General features: G+C 40.3%; 1 protein-coding gene across 2 annotated transcripts in view; it reads left to right on the top strand.

Annotated features, from left to right (window-relative positions):
• The window catches only part of LOC145343831 (low-density lipoprotein receptor-related protein 5-like), a 190,931-nt gene that overhangs the window by 14,328 nt on the left and 150,024 nt on the right, over positions 1-26,579 (top strand). For both annotated transcript variants that reach the window (XM_080190227.1, XM_080190226.1), the window contains exon 2: positions 22,106-22,499. In XM_080190227.1, coding sequence (XP_080046353.1) covers positions 22,106-22,499 — 394 coding nt within the window. The remainder of the gene's footprint in view (positions 1-22,105; positions 22,500-26,579) is intronic.

Genomic DNA, 26,579 nt, shown 5'->3' with positions numbered 1-26,579 from the left:
CAAAAAGGACCATAGGAGGAGAGGTAATAGGCCGTGGATAACGAAGGAGGTGAAGGAAAGTGTTAAATTAAAAGCGGAGGCGTTTAGAGTAGCTAAGAGTAGTGGGCGAGAAGAGGATTGGGAGAGGTTTAAATGTCAACAAAGATTGACAAAGAAATTGATAAAGAAGGGTAGGATAAACTATGAAGCTGGGCTAGCGCTTAATATAAAAAAGGACAGCAAGAGTTTTTATAAATATATAAAAAGGAAGAGGCTGGCTAGGGTGAACGTTGGACCCTTAGAGGATGAGAAGGGGGACTTAGTGGTAGGGGATGGGGATATGGCTGAGGTCTTGAATAACTTTTTTGTTTCTGTCTTCACGGAGGAGGACATGAATAATTTGCCGGATGTTAGAGATGGAAAGGTGGTAGGACTGGAGGGCCTCGATGACATTACTGTTACTAGAGAGGCGGTGCTCGACAGACTGGAGGGGCTGATTGTGGACAAGTCCCCAGGACCGGATGGAATGCATCCGAGGGTCCTGAAAGAAATGGCGGAGGTGATAGTGGATGCCTTGGTGGTTATTTTCCAGACGTCGCTGGATTCCGGGGAAGTGCCGGATGATTGGAAAACGGCTAATGTTACGCCGTTGTTTAAGAAGGGTGCCAGGCAAAAGGCGGGGAATTATAGGCCGGTTAGTTTAACGTCTGTTGTAGGTAAAATGTTAGAATCCGTCATCAAGGAGGAAATAGCGAGGCATCTTGAAGGGAATTGCTTGATAGAGCAGACGCAGCACGGTTTCCTTAAAGGGAAGCCGTGTCTGACAAATTTACTGGAGTTCTATGAGGATGTGTCTAGGGCGGTGGATAGAGGAGAGCCAGTGGATGTGGTCTTTCTTGATTTTCAGAAGGCGTTTGACAAGGTACCTCACAAGAGGTTATTGCAGAAGGTCAGGGGGCATGGAGTTGGGGGTAGGGTGTTAGCGTGGATAGAGGACTGGCTGTCAAATAGGAGGCAGAGAGTGGGGGTTAATGGGTGCTATTCGGATTGGCCGTTGGTAACTAGTGGAGTGCCCCAGGGGTCGGTGCTGGGGCCTCAGCTTTTTACCATTTATATAGATGATCTGGAGGAGGGAACCGAGTGTAGGGTGTCAAAATTTGCTGATGACACCAAGATTGGTGGAAAGGCAAATTGTGCGGAGGGTGGGGAGAGTCTGCAGAAGGATCTAGATAGGCTGGGCAAATGGGCCAGGAAATGGCAAATGGAATTTAATGTTGGCAAGTGCGAGGTGGTCCACTTTGGTAGGAAGAATGGTAGGAAGGATTATTACTTACGTGGAGAAAAACTGCAGCAGGCGATGGTGCAGAGGGACCTCGGGGTCCTTGTGCATGAGTCGCAAAAACCCAGCTTGCAGGTGCAGCAGGTGGTCAGGAAGGCTAATGAGATGCTGGCCTTCATCGCGAAGGGGATTGAATATAAAAGTAGGGAGGTCTTGCTGCGGCTGTGTAGGGCATTGGTGAGGCCACAGCTGGAGTACTGTGTGCAGTTTTGGGCGCCGTACTTACGCAAGGATATTTTGGCCTTGGAGGGAGTGCGGAGGAGGTTTACTAGGCTGATGCCGGAGTTGAGGGGGTTAAGCTATGAGGAGAGGCTGAATAAATTAGGCTTGTACTCGTTAGAGTTTAGAAGAATGAGGGGAGATCTCATTGAGACGTATAAGATGATGAATGGGATGGATAGGATAGAGGTGGAGAGACTCTTCCCGCTCAGAAAGGACAGTAGGACTAGGGGGCACAGCCTCAAGATAAAGGGGGGGCGGTTTAGAACGGAGTTGAGGAGGAACTTCTTCACTCAAAGGGTGGTGAATCTCTGGAATTCTCTGCCCGTTGAAGTGGTGGAGGCTACCTCGCTAAATATTTTTAAGACGCGGGTTGATGGGTTTTTGATAAGAGAGGGGATTAAGGGTTATGGGGAGAGGGCGGGAATGTGGAACTGAGCCACGACAGATCAGCCATGATCTTATTGAATGGCGGGGCAGGCTCGAAGGGCTAGTTGGCCTACTCCTGCTCCTATTTTTTATGTTCTTATGTTCTTATAAGGAGAGGCTGGTCAAACTAGGGTTGCTCTCTCTGGTGGAGGCTAAGGGGAGACCTGATAGAAATCTGTAAAATTGAGAAGCATAGATAGGGTTGACATCAGAATCTTTTTCCCAGAGTTGAAATGTCTAATATGAGGGGGCATGCAGCTAAGGTGACAGGGGAAAAAGCTCAAAGGTGATGTGAGGGGCAAGTTTTTTACACAGATTGGTAGGTGCTTGAGATGAGCTGCCAGAAATGGTGGTGAAGGCAGATACGATAGGGGCTTTTAGCTATGCACGTGAATATGCAAGGAATGGAAGGATATGTACCAAGGGCAGATAGAGGGATCGGTTTGATTTGGCATCATGTTTGGCACAACATTGTGGGCCGAAGGGCCTGTTCCTGTGCTGTACAGTTCTGTGTTCTACATAATGGATTGGGTGCAACAATTTACTGCTAAGAGACACTGTGGTCTGAGTTTTAAGTGCGAGTGGATTATAAAGCCCATTATGTGGTCTATTTTGCTACAAGCATCTTCTGATTTGTAGTAAATGGTGTTCAGTTTATTCAGTTGAGATGAAGGAACGCTAGCATGGAGTATTTGTGGCATTAGGTTGAGCTATTGCTATTTTGGGAGCCTGTTACATGGACGATTAAAACATCAGCAATGGAAAAGAAGCTCTTGTTTCTCAAACTACAGTTTTTGTCTAAATTAGAATGAATGTGTTTTTATTTCTGCAAATGCATACGGATTTTTGCTTTTCATTATTTTATATTTCTGTCAGTTTCACTGAATTTCCTTTTTTTAAGATATTTGTTTGCTGTAAACCCTGTTCCTTGACCAGAATATATTGAATGATCAACAGAAGTTTGATTTTTATGGCAACCTCAAAGTTAATCACATTATAGCATTGATGGATTGGGCAGTATCAGATGACCTTGAGCATTCTAGCAATTCAATTCTAATTAAATAGGCTGAAAACATTTTTAGGTTAATTTTATACTTCTAACTGGGGACACATTGGAGACCGGTCTCCTTGGGAATATTAGTGGTGCAGCCATATATACTTGAGGATTATTCTAGTCCGATTAGTTCTTTTCAGCAATTAGGTAGATAAAACGTATTAGCAGTGTGACTTGAAAGTATTTTTTTTGTAAGGTTATCTGAGAAAGTTTTCAGAAAGATCAAATATGATGTAGCTATTTATTGCAAGGCATAAATACTCAGATGATGTTTTTTCTGAATATTCTCGAAGTTTGCTTCTTGAATCAGTGGATGAAGTCTGCAGTAGCCTTTGTAGACTTACATAATGTATTTAGTCTGGGTTGTTGTCTAAGAGGGGAAAAAGTAATCTGTAAGGTTGCCAAAAAGTACATATGGGGAGAGAGCAAACTATGGGACTTGAAAAAGAATAGGATAATTATATAGCATTTTCTTAGAAATTGGTAACCATTGAACTGTGTAACTAACCAGGGATAGTGCATGGCACGTGGAGGAACAAACATGTCAGATGCCTTCCGAGGAGACTGCAGTTATGAGAGCTGGCATGTATAAGGCTGCAAATTAAGTGCAGATCCAAGGTTAAGGGCAGACACAATTAATAGAGAAAATAATATTGGAACAAGTCCAGCCACTGTGCAAGTTAGTTTTAAGGAGGCAGTAAGCAGTTTGAGACTCTGATTAGTGCCAAAAGGGAAAACCGCACAAAATTAAAAAAATGCTTGATGTTTCTGTGATGGGATGTGGCTTTAGGAAACTGATATTGATAATTGCGATACAAACCCATGCAAGCGGTCTTGTTGACGGACAGCAGAGGTAATCTTGCTCTGGACTGTCTGGCATTCGCTTTGCAAATTATGTTCCTGATTTTTCAGTGGTAAATGTGAAGGATGATTTTTGTGAATAAACTGACTGAATCTGTGAAGATTAATAAACATTCTTTTGGCTTGCCTGTGCAAAACAAGATGTTTTTTAAAACATTTAAAAGGAAGTTTTGTTAACTTGGGGAGTATCATGACTCTCTGATCCCACCAACCCAAAACTCCATATGAATTGGCTAAAATACTTGCTTTCTCAAACTATTTTGTTTTATTTGAAAATTCTCTTCCATTTCTGTCATCAGCACCATCTGTCTCAGCAAAACTCAAGCAAGTTTCATCAGAAGTATATTACTTCTGTATGAGAGGATTTTAATTTTTTTTGTTAGATTTTCTTTCTTTTTGCTCCTTCCCTTTTACAGCTGCTAACCTGATATCTCTGGAGCCAGTGGCAGGTTTATTAACATTTCCCATGTTGTGCTACTGTCCCTTTTTGTAAAGTGAATTATTTTCCTGTCCTGGTTACCAACTGGACTCAAACACTTAACCTTTTAGGTCTACACTATTATTTTCATACCTATTTGATCATGAAACCTTAAAATTTCTATGAAGATTTTAAAAAAATTTTATCTTTTTGGGTATATTTCTACCCAGAATTAAGAAATCTATTGATATACAACCAGTAATGCCACATTTGTTTTTGTAACATTATTTTTTTCTTTCGTAAAATTAAGTGAAATGACCTCTGAATTGTCAAACTGGTTCCTGACATCCATTATTGATGCACAGTTATTTCTTTTAAATGAGTATTAGGAAGGCCCCCACCATTGTCTTTAATCTCCACTATAAACTCCACACCCTAGCCACTGACTCCATCCATCTGGCAACTGTCTGATGCCGAATCAGACGTTTACTACCTTCATTATTTTTAACCCTAGGTTGAGCTTCTAATTACATACTAGCACCATCATCAAGATCACCTATTGGATTAACCTATCCCAAAGCTCTCCTGGCTGCTCTCCCATCTTCCATCCTCCATTAACTTGAGCTCATCTAAACATCTGCTGCTATCTGGTTCATCTTGTGCTTACTAGCCTACATTGGCTCTCAGTCTGGTTATGTCTCAATCTTAGTATTTTCATCCTTGTTTTCAAATCCCTCCATGGCCTTATCCAGTGCTATTTCTATACCTCCTTCAACTATGCAATCCTCTGAGATGTCTGTGTATTTCTGATTCTGGCGTTTTGCACATTCCCTGTTTTAAACACTCCATCATTGGCGGCTTTTCTTTCAGCTGTCAAGGCTCTATCACTTGGAATTCCCCCCTTTAAACCTCCTGCACCTATCTGCCCATCTTTCCTCATTTGCAAAGCTGACAGCTGCCAGTTTCCAGATGCCATTTTACAACTCATCCACTTCATCCTGGACCACAATATCACCTTCAATAACCAGTTCTTCATCCAGACATACGGAACAGCCATGGGGACCAAATTTGCACCTCAGCATGCCAATATCTTCATGCACAGATTTGACTTCTTCACAAGATTTCTTCACCGCACAGGACCTTCAACCGATGCTATACACTAGATACATCGATGACATTTTCTTCCTTTGGACTCATTGTGAATAATCACTGAAACAACTATATGCTGACATCAACAATTTCCATCCCACCATCAGACTCACCATGGACTACTCTCCAGAATTGGTTGCATTCTTGGACACACACATCTCCATTAAGGACAGTCAGCTCAGCACTTCACTGTACCGCAAGCCCACAGATAACCTCACGATGCTCCACTTCTCCAGCTTCCACCCTAAACACATTAAAGAAGCCATCCCTACGGACAAGCCATCCGTATACACAGGATCTGCTCTGATGAGGAGGATCGCAACAGACACCTCCAGACGCTGAAAGATGCCCTCATTAGAACAGGATATGGTGCTCAACACATCGATCGACAGTTCCAATGTGCCACAGCAAAAAACCGCACCGACCTCCTCAGCAGACAAACGCGGGATACGATGGATACAGTACCCTTCGTCGTCCAATACTTCCCTGGAGCAGAGAAGCTACGACATTCCTCCAGAGCGTTCAACATGTCGTTGATGAAGACGAACATCTCGCCAAGACCATCTCCACACCCCCACTCCTTGCCTTCAAACAACTGCACAACCTCAAACAGACCATTGTCTGCAGCAAACTACCCAGCCTTCAGGAGAACAGTGACCATGACACCACACAATCCTGCCACAGGAACCTTGGCAAGACGTGCCGGATCATCGACAAAGATGCCATCATCTCACATGAGAACACCATCCACCGGATATATGATACATACTCTTGCAACTCGGCCAATGTTGTCTACCTGATACGCTGCAGGAAAGGATGTCCCGAGGCATGGTACATTGGGGAGACCATGCAGATGCTACGACAACGGATGAATGAACACCGCTTGACAATCACAGGCAAGACTGTTCTCTTCCTGTTGGGGAACACTTCAATGGTCATGGGCATTCAGCCTGCGATCTTCAGGTATGTGTTCTCCAAGACGGCCTTCACAACACACGACAGCGCAGAGTCGCTGAGCAGAGACTGATAGCCAAGTTCCACACACATGAGGATGGCCTCAACTGGGATCTTGGGTTCATGCCACACTACCTATAACCCCCTGACTTGCCTGGACTTGCAAAATCTCACTAACTGTCCTGTCTGGAGACAATACACATCTCTTTAACTTCTGCTTAATACTGTCTCCACTTACTTTGTCTGTACCTTTTCAAGACTTGATTAGCTGTAAAGATGCGCATTTCAATCATTATTCTGTAAATTGAGTTGGTGTTTTTATATGCCCTGTTTGTGAAAAGATCCCCTACTCACCTGACAGAGGAGCAGCAAGCGCTCTGAAAGCTAGTGACGTTTGCTACCAAATAAATCTGTTGGACTTTAACCTGGTGTTGTAAGACTTCTTAGTGGGAATTGAACCCATACTGTTGGCATTACATCTGCATTCACAGTATTTAGCCTTTGTATTAGGAATATCAGTTGCCAAGAAGGGGGTTAAAAAGTCTACAGAGAAACATAGATTAAGTGAGTGAACAAAAGTTCTGCAGGTAGAGCATCATTTGGGAAATTTGGCAGGAAAAATGTCCACTTTGGCAGGGAAAATAGAAAGGCAGAGCGATTACAGAATGTGATGGTACAGAGGGAAGTGGGTGCCCTGGTATATGAGTCACCAAAGATTAGTGAGCAGGTACAGCAAATATTTAGGAAGGCAAATGGAATGTTTCTAATCATTGCAAGGGGCATGAAATATAAAATTAGGAAGCTCTTACTGCAGCTGTACAGGGCCTTGCTGAGACCACACCTGGACCACTGTACAGTTTTGGACTCCGTATTTGAAAAAGGATTCTACTGCATTTGAAAAAGTTCAGAGAAAGTTCACCCTTAGGTCACAGCTAGTGTGCAGTTTCTAGCACCATGCCATAGGAAGGATGTGATGTGGTAGAGGAGATTCACCAGGGTATTGCCTGGGCTGGAGTGTTTCAGCTATGAAGAGAGGCTTGTTAGGTTGGGGTTGTTCTCCTTCGAGCAAAGAAAGCTGAGGGGGAAGTTGATTGAGGTGCACAAAACTATGAAGGACATAGATAGGGTGGATAGGAAGAAACTTTTCACCTTAGTAAATGAGACGATTACTGGGGCATAGATTTAAGGTAAAGGGCATGAGATTTAGTGGGGATTTGAGAATAGCTTTTTTTCCCCCCCCCCCCGGGGTGTTGGAAATCTAGAATTTTTCACCTGAAAGGTGATAGATGTGGGAAGCCTCAAAAGATTTAAGAAACATTTAGATGAGTGCTTGGAATGTCAGAGCATAAAAGGCTGTGGGCCAAGTGCTGAAAAGTGGGATTAGAATAGATGGATGCTTGATGGCCAGCACAGACAACAGGCCAAAACAGCCTCTTGCTGTGCTGTAAAGCTCTGACTATGACTCTAACACTCATCTCATTCCTGGGATAAAGAGTTTATATTACGAAGAAAGGTTGAACAGGTTAGGTATGTATCCATTGAATTAGAAGAATGAGAGGTAATCATATTGAAACATAGAAGATCCTGAGGGGACGATAGGGTGCAGGAAGATGTGTCCTCTTGTGGGCAAGGCTAGAACTGGGGGACACATTTGAAGGAAATGAGGTCTCCCTTTCAAGATGGAGATGAGAATTTTTTTATTTCACGGTGGATCATTAATCTGTAGAATTTTCTTCTCCAGAAAGTAATGGAGTTGAGTCAGTGAATTTAATCAAGGCTGATCGAGACAGCTTTTTGATGGACAAGAGAGTTGAGGATTATGAGGGGGTGGCACGTACAGGAAAGTGGGGTTGAGATCATAATCAGATCAGCCATGACCTTATTGAATTGTGGAGCAGACTCAAAGGGCTGGATAGCCCACTCCTGCTCCCAAATTCTATAAAGTTTATTTATTAGTGTCACAAGTAGATTTACATTCACACTGCAATAAAGTTACTGTGAAAATCCCCTAGTTACTGCACCCCAATGCCTGTGCAGGTACACTGAGGGAGAATTTAGCATAGACAATGCACCTGATCTGCACATCTTTGGACTGGGAGGAAACCGGAGCACCTGGAGGAAACCCACACAGACACGGGAGAACTTGCAAACTCCACAAAGACAGTGACCCAAGCCAGGAATTGAACCTGGGTCCCTGGTGCTGTGAGGTAGCAGTGCTAACCACTGTGCTACCATGCTGCCTCTATATGCCCCTATTATATTATGTTTTTTTTCTTGCCTATTTGATTTAATATGACTATAAATGCATTTGATTTGCTCGGTTAATTTGTATGCTTGCTGATGTCAACATTGTTTTAAGAGGTTATGTGGCAGCAATTAAGATGTTATTAAAAGGTTGCTTAGACTGGAATGGCCATAATTTAAGGTTTTGTGGCAAATTTAGTCCTTACCTACCATGCAAAAAGAGAGACCTCATGCTATTCAGTTTTCGATGGTCAGCCAGGCAGTAAGTCACCTTCTCGCTAATGATGGAATGACACAGCTTGGATAGCAGCCTTGGGATGTAATCTTGCGTCTGTCCATTGCCTGACTTTACAGCACCATTTGTACATTAAAAAAGTGCTTACTATTAGTTTCACAGTTATTTTAATAAATTCTAACCTAATCACTTTAATCCAGAAAAGTGCTTTTTGCACATTTTATAGCAGAGATGTGGTAACCATGAAATTTTTGTGTAGGATGAGCAGAAGTTGCACGAGAGAAGATCTTAAACTATCACTGTTGGCTTGTGTTTCCATTTATGTAAATCTGACTACAAATAGTTATTGTCTCTTCAGATTTTCTGGATTTTTCAAAATTCACTTACGGGCTGTGGGCGTCACTGACTAGGCCAGCATTTGTTGCCCTTCGGAAACACAGAAAATAGATACAGGAGTAGGCCATCCGGTCCTTTGAGCCTGTACCACCATTCAATATGATCATGTCTGATCAAACGCTTTCAGTATCCCAGTCTCACTTTCTCTCCATACAGCTTGATCCCTTTAGCCACATATGTCTCTTGAACATATTTAACGAATTGGCCCGAACAACTTTCTGTGGTGGAGAGTTCTACAAGTTCACAACTCTGAGTGAAGAAGTTCTTTGTCATTTTATTCCTGAATAGCTTATCCCTTGTTCTTAGACTGTGACACCGAGTTCTGGACTTTTCCAACATTGGGAACATTCTTCCCACATTTAGCCTGCCCAGTCCCCATCAGGATTTTTATTTGTTTCTATGCAATCCCCTTTAATTCTTCTAAATGCCAGTGAATACAAGCCCATTAGATCTAGTCTCTCTTCATAAGCCATTCCAGGAATCAGTCTGGTGAACCTTCACTGGACTCCCTCAATAGCAAGAATGTCCTTCCTCAGACTAGAAGACCAAAGCTCCACACAGTGCTTGTGGCATCATCAAAGCCCTGTATAACTGCAGCAAGACATCATTATTCCTGTACTCAAATCCTCTTGCAGTGAAGGCTAGCATATCACTAGTTTTCCTCACTGTCTGCTGTACCTACATGCCAACCTTCAGTGACTGTTTGTTTGACTTTGAAACTCAGGTTACATTGTGCTTCCCCTTTTCCTAATCTGTCACAATTCAGATCATCTTTCTTTCTGTTTTTTGTCACCAAAGTGGATAACCTCACATTTATCCACAATATATTTTATTTGCCCACTCAGCAATCCAGTTCAAGTCATCCTGCAGTCTCTTAGCATCCTCTTCACAGCACACACTGCCACCCAGCTTAGTATCGTCTGCAAACTTGAAGATACTGCATTCAATTCCTTCATCCAAATCATTAATGTATATTGTGAATAGTTGGGGTCCCAGCACAGAACCCTGTGGTACCCCACTAGCTGCTGTCTGCCACTCTGAAAAGGACTCATTTATTCCCACTCACTGCTTCCTGTCTGCCTAGCAGTTCTCTATCCGCATCAATATATTATCCCCAATGTCATGAGCTTTAATTTTGCTCACTAATCTCTTGTGTGGGACTTTGTCAAAAGCCTTTTGAAAGTCCAGATACTTAACATCCACTGGTTCACCCATAACCACTCACATCCTCAAAAATTCCAGATTTGTCAAGCACCAATTCCCTTTTGTGAATCCAAGCTGACTTGGACCGATTCTGTCACCGCTTTCCAAATGCTCAGTTGTTACATCCTTAATCCTGATTCCAGCATTTTCCCCACCACCGATGTCAGGCTAAAAAGGTGATGGTGAGTTGCCACCTTCAACTACTGCAGTTTCTGTGGTGTTGAACGCCCACAATATTGTTAGAAAGTGAGTTCAAGAATTTTGATCCAGCAACAGTGACGGAACAGCAATATACTTTCAAGTCAGGATGGTGAGTGACTTGAAGGGGAACATAGAATCCTACAGCGCAGAAGGAGGCCATTTGGCCCATCGAATTTGCACCAACCACAATCCCCATAACCCTATTCATTTACCCTAGTTATTCCTCCTGACACTAAGGTCAACTTAGCATGGCCAATCCACCTAACTCGCACATCTTTGGACTGTGGGAAGAAACCGAAGCTCCTGGAAGAAACCCATGCAGACACTGGGAGAATGTGCAAACTCTACACAGGCGGTCACCTGAGACTGGAGATTGAACCTGGGCCCCTGGTCTGTGAAGCAGCAGTGCTAACCACTGTGCCATTGTGCTGCTCCACTGCTTCTCTAATCTTCTTGTCAAAATGGACAAGTATACATTTTCCCACATTATACTCCACATAGACAGAGACCCAAGCCAGGAATCGAACCCGGGTCCCTGGTGCTGTGAGGCAGCAGTGTTAACATTCCAGGTGGTGGTGTTACTGGACATCTGCTACTCTTGTCCTTCTAGATGGTAGTGGTCGTGGGTTTTGAAAGCTTGGAAAGTTCTACATTGAGTCAACTAAAAGGCTACAAAGCCCTGATTTATCATGCAACACAAACATTGCTGAATATAAAACTATATTCATTGTTGAATATGATTAATGCATTAGTATATTATTTTAACAGGGGTTATAATTTACTTTAAATGGTAAAATATCTGGCAAAATAGTAGAGGAATATTGTACATTATGGAGCATTACTCTGCTAATATCTAAGGTATAGCAAAGTATAAGAAATGTACAGAAAAAATTGTCAACTTACTGCATTGAGGATTACCTGAGTCTTTAACATTAGCTTGTGCACAAATGTATCTTCTCCCATGAAGTTAGAGTCATAAGCTATTCAGTTTTACACTGACATGAACCTCTTAAATATTGGAACTATGATAGTTTTGCCCTTTGTCAGTACAATTCTTCAATAAATTAATTTGGATAGATATGTAGGAGTATCTGATTTTTTCACAACTGGCATTCAGTTAGTGTTCTGGTGAGTTCCTTAATGTGAGATGTTCAGATGTTGTGCAATGAGGATCAGTTTATGATCTTTAATTCTTTATGCCTTTTATATAACTTGCACAATTCCAATTTTTCAGAGGATTCTTCATTGGGCAGTGGCCTTCAGTAATGGTAGCAGCTGTTAATGTACTTCATGTCCTTATGGCATGGTTCATTGTATAAGGTCTGTGATACTATTAGCATAAATGTATTGAAAAATATTCTGCAGTTGAGCAAGTCAATGCTGAATTTTCTGTCTAAAATCTTGGCTTTTCTTGGTGCCTTGATGGATTTGGAAATTTTGGAATTACCTGTTGGACTATCCCTCGTTTTCCACTTTTGTTTTGTAGGGAAAATTCAGTAAGATAAATTTACCCGTTTAGAGACTTTGATTTACACTCAGCCTGGACAGTCAGTTAGTGTAAGACTTCTGTCTGAAAACTGTGCTCAAAATTGGTAACTCTGACAGTTTGTTTAGTTCCCACTAAACAAGAGACCACATAACAAAAACATTCTAGCGTTTAATTCTCAAACTTGATATTATCTGGCAAATGCTGAACTAAAAAGTTAGCTTGTTTATGTTACTTAGGCCCGAACTTGAAAAGGGATAGGAGAAGAAAGTCACTTTATTTTCCCACCAAGCTAGTTAATAAGGCTCTTTTTATGAATCTCACTTTAAAATTCAGGGGTTTTTGCACTGCAGTGTATTCAGTATTGCAATTTCTCTGACTGTTGATGGTCTACAGTGTTAAAATTTCTCACTGTGGTTAAGAAAAAGATAATGGCTGGAATTTTACTGCCACCCCCCCTCCAAAATTGGGGTGGGCATGGCTCGCAAAACGGCATTCTCCATTGGCTTCAGGCAGGATCTTACAAGTCTCAGGCCGCTGAGGCAGTAAAATTATGGCAAATCAACAAGAAGGTTCTTTTTTAAAAATACGCCAGGATGTCCCTACACCGCTGCACTTTGCAGAGAAGTCATGGAGTGGAGATGCCGGCGTTGGACTGGGGTAAAACAGAAAGAAATCCCACAACACCAGCTTAAAGTCCAAACAGGTTTATTTGTAGCAAAAGCCGCAAGCTTTTGGGACAGGCTGTCCCTTCGCCAGGTGGCTGGGAGTTCTCTCCTTAAATCACAGCTGGAGTATTGTGAGCAGTTCTGGACCGTGTACTACTTTGGGAAGGTTGTATTGGGCTTGGATGGATTACAGTGTAGGTTTTATTCGATCAGGGGATGTGGTGTCACTGGGCCAGCATTTATTGCCCATCCCTAATTGCTTTTGAACTGAGTGGTTCATTAAAGCATTTCAGAGGGCAGTTGAGAGTCAACCACATTGCTGGGGGTCTGGAGCCACATGTAGACTAGATCATGTAAGGGTGCAGGTTCCTTTCCCTAAAGGACATTAGCAAACCAGATGACTTTTTATGACAAGTGATATTAGTTTCACAGTCTTCAGTGGACTTTTAATTCCAGATTTTTATTGAATATAAATTTTACTATCTGCCGTGGTGGGATTCAAACTCAGATCCCCAGTGCATTACCTTGGGTTTTCTGCATTAGTCGTCCAGTGACAGTATCACTACACCACCACTCCCAGCCACCTGACGAAGGGATAGCCTGTCCCAAAAACTTGCAGCTTTTGCTACGAATAAACCTGTTTGGAGTTTAAGCTGGTGTTGTGGGATTTCTTTCTGCTTTGTAGAGAAACCAACCTTCTATCTGTAACAGCCTCGATTGTAAAGCTTTCTTGGCTTCCATCAGGAGTTTACTGTGTGCAAAATGCTTCATTGCATGAATCTCTGAAACTTTTCTTCCAAAAGTTGCTTTATGATAGTTCTACTCGATCTGTATTTTGACTGATGGCATTATTTCCCAACCTTTAGATTCATGAACACACCGTGGAAATTCTATTTTAGATAGTAATGAGTACTTATTCAGCATTGACCAAAAATAAATCTACTGGTCATGTGCTCTAGGCCTCATAACATTATATGGTAATTTGCTATGTTATAGATTATACCTGAAGAATTGATTAAATTGTATAAATAACAAAATATCCAGTTACAGAATTAAATAACTTGTACAACTCAAACATTATTAGCATCAAACAGACACAACATTTCTTGCCATTCTTGGTAGACTACGTCTTAGTCTTTCTTTGGTTCAGAAGGTGCTTGGACAGCAAGATTTCAAATAATGCATAATAAAGTGACCTGTGACATTTGATCATTCAGTGAATTACTCTGCAATCTTCAGCAAACAGTTTCAGCTGTAAAAAAATTTTTAAAAAGCACATCACTTCCAGATTAATCATTATTAACCAGTCATCCGGTTACTAAAATGTGTATTCTATAAACAAAGATTACAAATCTTGGTCATGGAGTTTGCTTCCTTCCAGTAGAAGACCCTTGTAACCTACTTGTTCACAGGTGAATTTTATACTTCAGAATGTAATACCCATTTTATGTCAGAATAGTGATTGGCAGGGATTCTGAGACTTTGTAAATATTAACTGCTTTTGATCAAAATTCATGAATTTATTTTCTATTTAGTTTTATTTTCAGCTTTGCTGCTACTTTTGGGCGCATAAGCAGCTCGAATAAGTTTTTTGTTACTGCTATGCCAGAAACCTAATTCTCGTCCTGTTGGGCATAACTTTTAATTATGTCAGGTATTTAAAAAAAAATCCTAAATTTTAAAGTGGCTGCTGAGACCTTTCTGTCTCTTTTAAGCTAACTTGGCAGATGAGAAATCCTTGGAAACAGGTAGACCTCCCGCTTAACATCTTGTCCATTATGATTTTAATGGAAAGTAAAATGGTGGAGTATAAAATCAGCATTTACATCCAAACTCCTCTATTTCCCCATGGATTAAATCAAATGTGCCCACTTTGTTACAAAACTCTCTTCTTATCACAGTTTACATACAGCTTATTTTAGCTTGTTCATCTAAAAATCATAGAATCCCTACAGTGCAGAAAGAGGCAATTCGGCCAATCGAGTCTGCACCAACAACAATCCCACCCAGGCCCTATCCCTGTAACCCCACGTATTTACCCTGCTAATCCCCCTGACATGAAGGGGCAAATTTAGCATGGCCAATCAACCTAACCCACACGTCTTTGTACTGTGAAAGGAAATCGGAGCACCTGGAGGAAACCCACACAGATCTGTGGAGAACGTACAAACTCCATACAGTCACCTGAGGCCAGGATTGAACCTGGGCCCCTGGCGCTGTGAAGCAGCAGTTCTAACCACTGTGCCACCATGCCGCCCTACTGCTTCTCTAATTTTCCTGTCAAAGTGGACAAGTACACATTTTCCCACATTATCGTCCATCTGCCAAATTATTTCTTAATGGATTTCAGATTTTGCTTCCGATCTATAAATCACTGTACTGGCCAAATAAACATCCTGACATCAACTTGGCATTTACCTTTTTGATTAGTTCATAGCACCTGTGCTTTGCCTTGATTTAATCTTAAATGGTGATATGAATTTGCTTTTCAGTACTGAGTCTTCATCTCCATTCAAAGCTGAAAAGCCCAGGCCACTCTAATCCCTTTTAATTCTGTATCTTAAATGTTTCCAACTTTAGGAAAGATGTAGTGTAGTGATATTGTCACTGGACTACTAATGCAGAAAACCCAAGGTAATGCACTGGGGACCTGGGTTTGAATCCCACCATGGCAGATAGTGAAATTTATATTCAGTAAAAATCTGGAATTAGAAGTCTATTGATGACTGTGAAACCAATGTCATTTGTCATAAAAAGTCATCTGGTTTGCTAATGTCCTTTAGGGAAGGAACCCTGCACCCTTACATGATCTAGTCTACATGTGACTCCAGACCCACAGCAGTGTGGTTGACTCTCAACTGCCCTCTGATATGCTCTAATGAACCACTCAGTTCAAAAGCAATTAGGGATGGGCAATAAATGCTGGCCCAGTGACACCACATCCCCTGATCGAATAAAACCTACACTGTAATCCATCCAATCCCAATATAACCTTCCCAAAGTAGTGCATTGCCCAGAACTGCTCACAATGCTCCAGCTGTGTTCTAAGTAGGGTTTTGTATAGCTGTAGCATGACTTCTAATATTTCATACTCTAATCCTCTAGATATAAAGACAAACATTCCTTTAGTCTTTTTGATCTATGTTTGTTTTTGTCAATGAAATTTTAATGATCTGTGTTCATAGACACCAAAGTCTCTGACCATCTTCGCTTTTGCTTTTCACCATTTAAAAATAGCCTGATGTCTTTTTAGACCAAAGTAGATAACTTCAAATTTACCAATATTGAAATCTATTTGCCACAATTTTGCTCATTCAAAGTTTTGACAAAAGGTCATCTGGATTCGAAACATCAGCTCTTTTCTCTCCTTAGAGATGCTGCCAGACCCACTGAGATGCTCTAGAATTTTCTCTTTTGATTTGAGATTCCAACATCAGCAGTGTTTTGCTTTTCCCCTGTGCACTATTTCAAATTGGGTTCCTTCAGCACAACCTTACAAATAAATCCATGCTGCTGCTCGCTAATCAACTGAAAGATTTCAAGATGCTCAGCCACTCTATCCTTAGACTTTAATGTCTGCTGTCAGGAAATTGCTAGTCTAATTGGAATATAATTCTCTGGTTTTTCCTCTCTCACTTTTTTCTTATAGCATGCAATTTTCCAACTGAAGGAATGGGTCCGAAATTAAAAAAACTTTACAACATCCTATTTGCTTTAAAACCATGGATTGGAAACCATCTGGCCTTGGGGATTTGTCTGTCTTTAGTGCCATTATTTTCTACATTGCTGTTAATTTTTTTTACATTAACTATAGTGAGTTTGCACCTTTGATTTAAAATTAGTTCCCTTACGGTATCTGGCACGCTGTCCTCTTCTCGTATTATAAATGCTGATACACAATCCTTATTCCAAAAGTCCATTTCCTGATTTTAATTTATAATATAACAGTTCCAGTTTTTAAAGAGGCCCACATTGATTTTAAATATCCTTTTCCCCCAGTACAGTTATAAAGGGTTTTTGTGTTGCTATTGAAATTCATTCTAAATTTCTTTTCATTGTCCCTTTTTATAGCTCTCACCATTTGCTTTGTTAACCTTTGCCGTTCCTTGTCTCTTTCCCTTTTACCCGGATCTATGCCACTTCTTATTGGCATTTTTGTATGCTCTTTCTTTTAGTTTAGTGTTATCCCCCACCTCTTCAGTCATTAATGGCTGCTTTTTTTTTTGCAAAGAGAACTTCTGTCCTTTGCATGAACGTTTCCTATTATGGTGAATTGTTTCATCAAGTAATATATTCCTTCATAAATAGCTATCTATTCAAATTAAAAGAGCTCTAATAGTTTGGAAACTGCCACAAATTTGACAGGTTTTCACTCAGCCCTTGAATCCACATGATGGAATCTGTTACTGGTTTCGGATAGATAAATGTAATTTCTCAGAGTGTTGTGAGACTTTGGAATTTTCTTCTTCAAAAGCTGGTAAAGGCAGAATCGTTGAATATCTTAAGAGTTGGATAGATTCTTGATAAGCAATGGGGTGAAAAGTTATCTATTGGGCATGGGCAGGAATGTGAAGTTGAGGTTAAAATTAGATCAGATATGGCCTTATTGAATGGCAGAGTAGGTTCGAGGGGCTGAATGGCCTACTCCTGTTTCTAATTTATGTTTGTCCAATTATCATATCTTTGCTACAGCCTGTTTGATCTGTAGGAAAGGAACTGTTACAAATCATTATCTCTTTGTTTACTCAGATGTTGAGACTGTTGACATTTGGTTTTGACATTTTTGAAGAAATTAGCTGAATTTCAAAGGGAAACATACCCTTCTAGTCCCTCACTCTGCTAGTGCTTATCATTCCTTTTCAGTGTTACATGTACAAATTTCTGATCCGGCACTGGGGTTACTGCGAGGTTGAAGTTTATTTTTCCCCCACGCAATCTTCCCAAAAATGACCAAACCAGCATCAAAAATCAAAAAACTAAAATGCAGATTACATCCACCATAAATCAAGTTTTTGTGATCTCTTGGGCTGGTTTAAAAACTATCTCGTTGGAAGCTGGCCCAGCCCACAAAACCTGCCACACCGCCAAATCAAATTAATTACCATGGCAATTTTCAGCTAATTACCCAGTTTGCAAACCTTTGAAAAGCCTCATAAAATTACCTTTTTTGGCACTGTCATTATTAGGCACCTTTTCAAAATCTATTAGATATTGAAAATATTTACTTTTTCAAGCTGACTATTGTAAAACAATTAAACTTTAAATGATTCTGTATAGATTGTTGAAGTCACTTCCAGTTATTTAAAATCGGGTTACTCACACAGGGTGCACTAAACTCTGATTAAAAATGCTTATTTTATATGATAAACTAATTTTCAGCTTTGTAAATTAAACTGGACTAGGTTGCCACTCTTAAATATACAATAGAACATACCTATTTTAAGGCAAATTTCATAAAATCTGAAATGTTAGCCGATTGTAAGAGCTCCTAATCTGGCATGTATGAACAATAAAACAGTAAGACTAAGAACTTTCCATGTCCAGTCTCATTGGGAGACAGACACCTTTGTTGAAGCTGTCTTTCTAAAAAAAAACTCCCATGCTGTAAGGAGGAACTCTTGAAGTGAAGAATAACTTTAAAGTTGTAGCCTACTTGTGAGTACTTATCCTGTATTAATGTTCTCTTTGAATACGTGTTTTCTCCTTACCTGAACCCAGTCTCTGTTTTTTCTTTCACTCTTCCCCATCCCCATCTACCCCATTCAGTTTTACAGTACTAACTTTGCTCCGAGGAAATGTTTCTTTTTTAACTACGATATTCCCCATCTTTCTGCCAATTTTCTTTTTTCAGTTCAATGCAGATGATTGAAGAGCTACTAAGACCTGATGTAGCCAATTAAAAATTGCCATCCTAACACAGATTTGTTTTTAATCCCTATATGTTCGCAGATCTCTGTTCAAAGGTAGGCTTCTAACACAGTATCACAGTGGTTAGCACTGCTGCCTCGCAGCGCCAGGAATCCAGGTTTAATTCCCGGCTTGGGTGACTGCCTGTGTGGAGTTTGTGCATTCTTCCCATGTCTGTGTGGGTTTCCTCTTGGTGCTCCGGTTTCTTCCCACAGTCCAAAGATGTGCAGGTTAGATTGATTGACCATGCTAAATTGACCCTAGTTTTGGATGGATTAGCAGGATAAATATGTGGGGTTGCGGGGATAGGGTGGGATTGTTGTCAGTGCAGGCTCGATGGGCCAAATGACCTCCTTCTGTACTGTAGGGATTCTATGATGATTTCCTGATAAAAGTTCATTCTGTGGCTTGTAATATGGTTGTAGACAAGTAATGTGCAATTAGAATTCTGGATATAGCTGAGTCGAAAATTTCTTTAACGCTGCTATTTGCAAGAACTTTGCTAGAACATATGACCAGCCATTACCTGGGCTGTTGTACCAGAATTTTCTGGTCAGTGTTTACCACACATTGTCTGGAAAATTATGTAAAGCATCTATTGCCCACATTGTTGATTACAGTGGAGTGAAATGGCCCAGAATTCCTGAAACTGAAGTACGGGTCCACCCATGTGAAATAAGAAAGTTATTTCAAAAATACGCAGACTGATCATTTAGCTCCTATTTCTCTTCAGATGGACAGGATGCTACAATTTGTTTTCTTCCCCTCTTTTTCCTGGAACTTCAGACACCACACAATGAGGCTGCTCTCTCGTGCTTCATCTAAAAGACCATTGTTCACATGGGTCTTGATTGCAAGTATTGGCGAGCTACTCGATTGTGCCCAATCCTGTTGTTCCCTAGACCATTCATGCGTATTACCAACATTGAAATGTAATCCATGTCTGAGCCCAGACCAGTTTTGCCCTTCCCCAGCAGAGGGGAGCTACTTGTTAGAGTGACAGTGTTCCACTTCAGATCAGGGATCAAATCATGATCCTTCCTGCTCTATCTAGCTCATGACAGCATAAGAAAATGAGCAGGAGTAGATCCCAAGAGCCTGTTCTGCCATTTGGCAAGATCATTACTGACCTTCAATTTCTGTCCTACTTTCCCTTCAGATCCCCACATCCCATAGTTTCCTTAAAGTTTAAAATCTATTGATCTCAGCTTGAATATACTGTGACTAAGCATCCATGATTCGCTAGGGTACAGAAATTTATATTCGTAACACTTTGAGCAAAGAAATTTCTCCACATCTTAGTCCTAAATGGCTAACCCCCTTATCCTCAGACTATGAGCCTAGTTCTAAACTCTCCAGCCAGGGTCTCAGCATCTGCCTTGCAAAGCCCTTTCAAAATCTTTTATGTTTCACTGACATTGCTTCTCATTCTTCTAAACTCCAGAGAGTATACATCTATTCCACTCTATCTGTCCTCGTAGGACAACCCTGTCATTCCAGGAATCAATCTAGTGAGCCTTTATTACACCGCTGTTAAAGCAAGTTTATCCTGTATAAATCTCAGAATTAAAAGGCCCGATTTTAACCCTGTTCACACAACCTGAATGGTGAATGGCTTGCTGTCCACCACGTCCACCCACTTGCATAGCTGCAGCTACATCTTGAACTCTGAGTTAGAGTATTTGAGATAGATTTTAGTGCTCCCTTTCCTGCCCATCAAAAAAGGTTTCAGTGGAAGTTAAAATAATAGGGGTGTTGGACGGGAACCTTCATGTATTAACACCCTCTCTTCATCACCACCCACCATCTTAACTTAATAACTCAGCTGCAAACAGGCACAGGGGGACAGACCTATCAAGGCAAGTGTGAACCTATTGGCTATTTATATCTTGTTCTTCAAAACCGCAATTATATTTTAACTTCTGGATTCGAGGGGCCCATGTTAGGGCATCTCAACAGTTGAAAAATACCAGCATCAGAGAGTAGCCAGTAGAGGCCAAAGTTTATAAATATAAGTTTTCTTTTGTGGGCACCACCTTTTGTACAAGATGAGTAAGAATTCTCTTGCCAAATGCATGCCAAACTTTAGATGACTGTGCACCAAATTACTAATCAAGCTAGTGTGAATGTTTATTTTCTACATTCCCTCACCCATTGAGATCTGTTGAAGGAACCTTTAGCACCAGCGGATGGTTGTAGATGATAGAAAAGGCCTATGATAAACTCTTAATTACATTTTGAGATAAGCCTATAAGGAAAACTTGACAACTACCGGACGACACAATAAATAATCCAAGAAGTTAAATGTGGAAATACATGGGTATTATATATGATAACACTTTATTTGGGCAATAATTTAACTGAACTAGTATTTTATGTATTAGGAAATGCTGATTTGAGCTGTGATGTGGAGATGAATGATGAGTACTATACCAGTAAACTAATTGCTGGGCTTTTAGAAATCATTGGGTTTGGCTTCATTACCAAATTCTTATGCATGTCCAAAGTTTTGCTCAAGTATTGCTGAAATGTGGTAATGAGCAGGGTTTGAAATAAAGACATGAAGATACACAATGTGTAGCCTTGTTTACTAGGTTGGTTCCTGGAATCAGAGGCAAAGTAATTAGGTTTGTACACTCTGGAATTTAGGAGACTGAATGGTGATCTCATTGAAAGGTACAAGATCCTGAATGAAGTTTGATAGGATTGACGCTGAGGTTGTTTCCTCTGCCTGGGAATCCGAAGCACCAGGGCGTAGTCTCATACTTGGCACCTTTAGGATGGTGTTGAGAAGAAATTTCTTCACTCAACGGGTTGCAAATCTATGGAAGTCTCTACCTCAGCTGGCTGTGGATGCTTTGAATATATTTAAACCTGGGATTTTTTGGTCTCTCGGAAACAAGGGACATGGTGAGCTGACAGAAAAGTGAAGTTGAGGCAAAAGATCAGAAAGATTCACCATGATTATATTGAATGGTGGAGCAGGTTCAAAGGCTGTATGGTCTATTTCTGCTCCAACTTCCTATCTTCTGATGTCTTGTAGTTGATTTGGGACATGTCAAGGTGTAGCAATTCCTTATGTTGTAGGATGTGAGCATGTTCTGATGTCACTTGAAGATTGTATTGGAGGTGGGGTAGGTGGTGAGTGAGTACTGAATTCAGACAAGTTGCAACTGTAGCTAAGAAAAAAGATAGAGACTGACTTACTGTACACTGGTTTTTTCCTTGCTTCTGGGCAGAAAATGATTGCTATTTTATGCTTGGCCTTAAAAGAATAGAGGGGGAAAAACTGCCAAGATATGGTGGTAAAAGTAAAAATATGAAAGGCTGGTAACTAACTGTACTTTTCTTGTTTTTCTATAGCATCACCGCTGCTGCTTTTTGCAAATAGGCGGGATGTCAGATTGGTAGATGCAGAAACAGTGAGACCTGAATCTACTGTCGTGGTCAGCGGTCTGGAGGATGCAGCTGCAGTTGACTTTTTGTACTCTGAAGGCGCAATTTATTGGACTGATGTGAGTGAAGAAGCTATTAAACAAACAAATGTGAACCAAACGGGGAATGTACAGAAAGTGATCATTTCTGGTCTTGTTTCACCGGATGGATTGGCTTGTGACTGGTTAGGCAAGAAGCTTTATTGGACAGACTCTGAAACTAATCGGATAGAGGTTGCCAATCTTGATGGAATTACTCGAAAGGTCCTTTTCTGGCAGGATCTTGATCAGCCAAGAGCTATTGCACTTGATCCACAACATGGGTAAGTGTTTCATTTTTGTTTTGCTTCTTAATTTTGAAAATTTAATAGTTTGTGATTTTTGAATTTTGGCATAAAAATAGAAATGTGATACATATTGCCCCGGTGCTGCAATCTTTTCAAAGGTATTATTTCCTTGCTGTGCAACTGAACAGATGTTTAGACTTAACCAAAAGTGCCATGGCATGCATTCAGACAAGGCCAACCTTCAACAAAGGCTAAATTTAAGTTAATATGGGAATAAAGGACAGTATTGTTATTTCACCTTCCCGTTTAGAAGTCTGTTTCCCTCTCGATAATCTCTACATACCACTGGAATAGCCCATCAGGAATATCTTTATTTTCAGTACGATTCCACTGCAGCCACCTGAGATTTAATTTCAATTTATTTTTTCTACATTTTATAAGAAAAGTGGATTTTAAAAAATATTAATGTGGGATGTCATGAATTCGACAGCCTCCATTTGATGTTTGTCAGGATAATGCACATTTTTTTAACGTAAGTAAATGAACTATGCTTTGGCAATATTGTCAGCTGACCTGTAGCAGCCTATTAGCAACTTGTGATTCGAGGATGTAGGATGGATTTGCTTGTCAGTCTGTTAACACGGTAGAATTTGGGAAGGCAGTCAGCACCTATAGAGCCATAGTTCATTATGAAAAGAAAACATTGCAAAAATATTTTGATTGTTGCTTTTTCTAGTCCTTTCCTTTTTTATTATGTGAAGAGAAGTCCAAGAGCCAGGTGATTTAAGTAATTGATAATAATGGGATCCTTACGAAAGGGAAGAATAAAAGAACATTATAGAAACAAAAGCATTCGTAATGACTAGTCAGCATATATTTCAAAAGGGAAAATTTTTCTCAATCAACCTTATTAATTTTATTTACAGAGGCAATGGATTGAATGGAAAGTGGTAATGCAGTAGATGTAATTTATCAGGACTTTCAAAAGGGCTTCAATAAGGTCCCCCATTATAGACTAATGAACAACATCAGAGAATGAGGAGTCAGAGGACAAGTTGCAGAGTGGATTGCTAACTTGCTTCAAGACAGAAAACAGAGTGGAAGTACAGGGGTAGTTATTCAGAGTGAGGAAAGATGGGAAGAGGTGTTCCACAAGGATCATAGCTGGTGCCGCTTCTGTTCACTATTTACATCAACAATTTGAACTTTGAAATCAAAGCCATAATTTCTAAATTTGCAGATGACACTAAACTATGGGTAGCGATCAATTCCAAGAAAGACTACAACAAATTACAGGAGGGCATTAATAATCTTTCAGAATCAATAAATTAATGGTAAATGAAGTTCAATGCAATTATGTGGTAAGAAGAATAGGGAGGACATTTATTATTTGTTAGGTACACAAGTCTTGATGAAATTGAGGAAAATAGACCTTGGAATGAAAATACAGCAATCACTGAAAGTTGTGCCACAGGGTAGCAAGGTTATACAAAAAGCAAACCAATCACTTGGGTTTATTTCTCCAAAGGATAAAATTGAAAAGCAAGTAAGTTATGCTAATTTTTTATTAAATCTTAACCACTGCTTCGAATTCTGGTCACCACATTAGAAATAAATATAGAGGCACTGGTGAGGGTGCAAAGAAGATTCACAAATGTATGGGTATACATATCAGGCAAGGATGGACAAACTGGATCTCTTTTTCCCTTAAGCAAAAGGCCAAAGGTGGCCTAGTAAACAGTCTTTAAAATTATGAAAGATTTTGATAGACTTGATACACAGAGGATGTTTCTCCTTGTAGGGAAGAGCATAATTAGAGACCATCAATATATGATCATTTTGAAGCCTAATAGGAAATTCAGAAGAAATTGCTTTATTCAAGGAGTTGTGGGAATGTGGAATTCACCACCACAGGAGCACTTGAAGCAAATAGTATGGATGGATTTTAGAGAAGCATGAAGGGGAAGGGGATAAAGGTTTTTTTTCATTCATGGGGTAGCTGGCTAAATCTGCATCAGTTTCCCCATTTTTAACTTCCGTTACGAAGGTAATGGTGAGCCACCTTCTTGAGCCATGGCAGACATGTTGGGTTGGATACATCCTCAGTGCACTTAGGAAGCGGGGGGGGCGGTGGAGATTTAAAACCCAGTGACCATAAAAGAACAGTGATATGGTTCTGATTAAGACAGTGTGTGGTTGGAACTTGCACCTGCTGCTCTTCTTCTAAGTGGTAGAAATTGAGAGTTGAAGGAGGCTTGATGCGCTGCTGCGATACATCTTGTTACTCTGATAGATTTAGATGAGAAAAGGCAGCAGAGGCACGATTGAAGTTCACATGGCCTGCTTGAGCTTAAAGTCTGTTTCTGTGCTTATAGCTCCCTTTATCCAATGTATGTAATCCTCTGTTTAGAATGGCTGCAGTAGTGATGGAGTTAAAGAATTCCATTTTAAAAAAGGAATGGGTAATCTGACAAAGTACTGGATTTTCCAGTACTGGTACCACAACGAAGCAAAGTTAAGGAAAGGTTTGATGCTAGGCCTAGGAAGTCCAGGCTATTGGGCTGAACTATAGCTTAAAAAACAGGCTGATTTGGATCATATAGGGAAGGTAAAGTCTGACCTACTTTCCAATGCAAACCCCACTCCAACCCACCCTTTTACAACTTTAATTGAGGCCAGAGGCGGGTCGAAACTTTAGCAATGATGATGGATCTTCTAGTCTCATTGCCATTTCAGGATTTTCCACATGAACTCTGGTCGACCTAGTTTCCAGAGTATTGAAAAGTCTATTTGATCTTGAGGATTGGAAGGGACATCACAGCTGAACCTGATTAACTATATCCGATGTAAGTGTCAGTGCATGTGCCAGACCTTCCATTTTGGATTTGAACCTTCTTCACTGTCTCATCTGGCACTTGTTACAGAACCACAATAATTTCCAATTTTTTAAAATGGAATAATCATACATTTAATAAACTAATTATTTTGTAGATCAAGGATTTCAGCAATCTCTGCACTTTGTGCTATGGGCTGCATTTGATGAATTAAAACTCAAGAGATGGTTAGTGCACAAACTTGTTGCTTTGTGTGAAAAGCAGAATCATTTAAAATATTTTAAGTGGATGAAGTAGGGGAGCAAATTTAATCTGACATAACCTTCATGAAGATCTATTTATACCCAAGGTGTAACCTTGGCATTCGGAACTGGGAAGTACTTTAACCATGTCAATCTCTTAAACATTCTGCAAAATATTTTGGAAGAATTGCATGACATAGTGCAATGATAATGTAGAAAAACATGATAATGATATTGAATGTCAATTATCATACCAATAGCCTTATCCCTTGTGTTATCCTAACTTTTGGATTCTGAAGGGAAATTATCAGGGAAATTAAGGAAAATTATGTCTTATTTTTAACAATTAATTTACAGAATGGACACATAAGGCAGTATATATGGGCTCAACTGAAGTATTAATGTTTTTACTTTCTTTTGATTGCTTTGAACAAGTTTGTCCAGAGGTTCAAGGAACTGTAGAGGAGTTAACCAGGTTCAAGAGAGCTCAGTTTGAGGTGGCGATTTGTCAGGAAATGTCACATTCTTGTAATATAACTGGATATCTAAAGGTCAAATTTCAGTCAGTTGGACGCTAGGCATGGAAAGAAAATTGTCATTGCTCAAGGAAAAAACATGGGAATATGTACTGTACTAGAATGATAATATATTCGCCTAGGCTTTGCATGAAGATTAACAGTGCTCACTGTTACTATGTAGTAATTAGCTCAGCAACTTCGAGATTATGGACATATGTAAAACCATGAAGATGTGGTATTTGCTCACTAATGTATTAAACATGGAAGGCTAGTGCCTTTATGTATAGGAGGATATTTATTGGCACGATTGGTCACAATTAATTCACTGTCGCTGAATCAAAATCCTGGAACAACCTCCCTAACAGCACCAGTGGTGTGCCTATACCACATGGACTGCAGCAGTTCAAGAATGCAGCTCACAGCCACTTTCTCAAGGGCATTTAAAGATGATCAATGAATGCTGGCCTAGCCAGCGATGCCCATACCCCATGAAAGAATTTAAAAATCTCCTGCTCCTAGTTT

This window comes from Carcharhinus amblyrhynchos, chromosome 6, assembly GCF_965287045.1.
Source record: "Carcharhinus amblyrhynchos chromosome 6, sCarAmb.v2.hapA, whole genome shotgun sequence".
Taxonomy (NCBI): Eukaryota; Metazoa; Chordata; class Chondrichthyes; order Carcharhiniformes; family Carcharhinidae; genus Carcharhinus; species Carcharhinus amblyrhynchos.
This window is presented reverse-complemented; position numbering and strand designations above follow the sequence as displayed.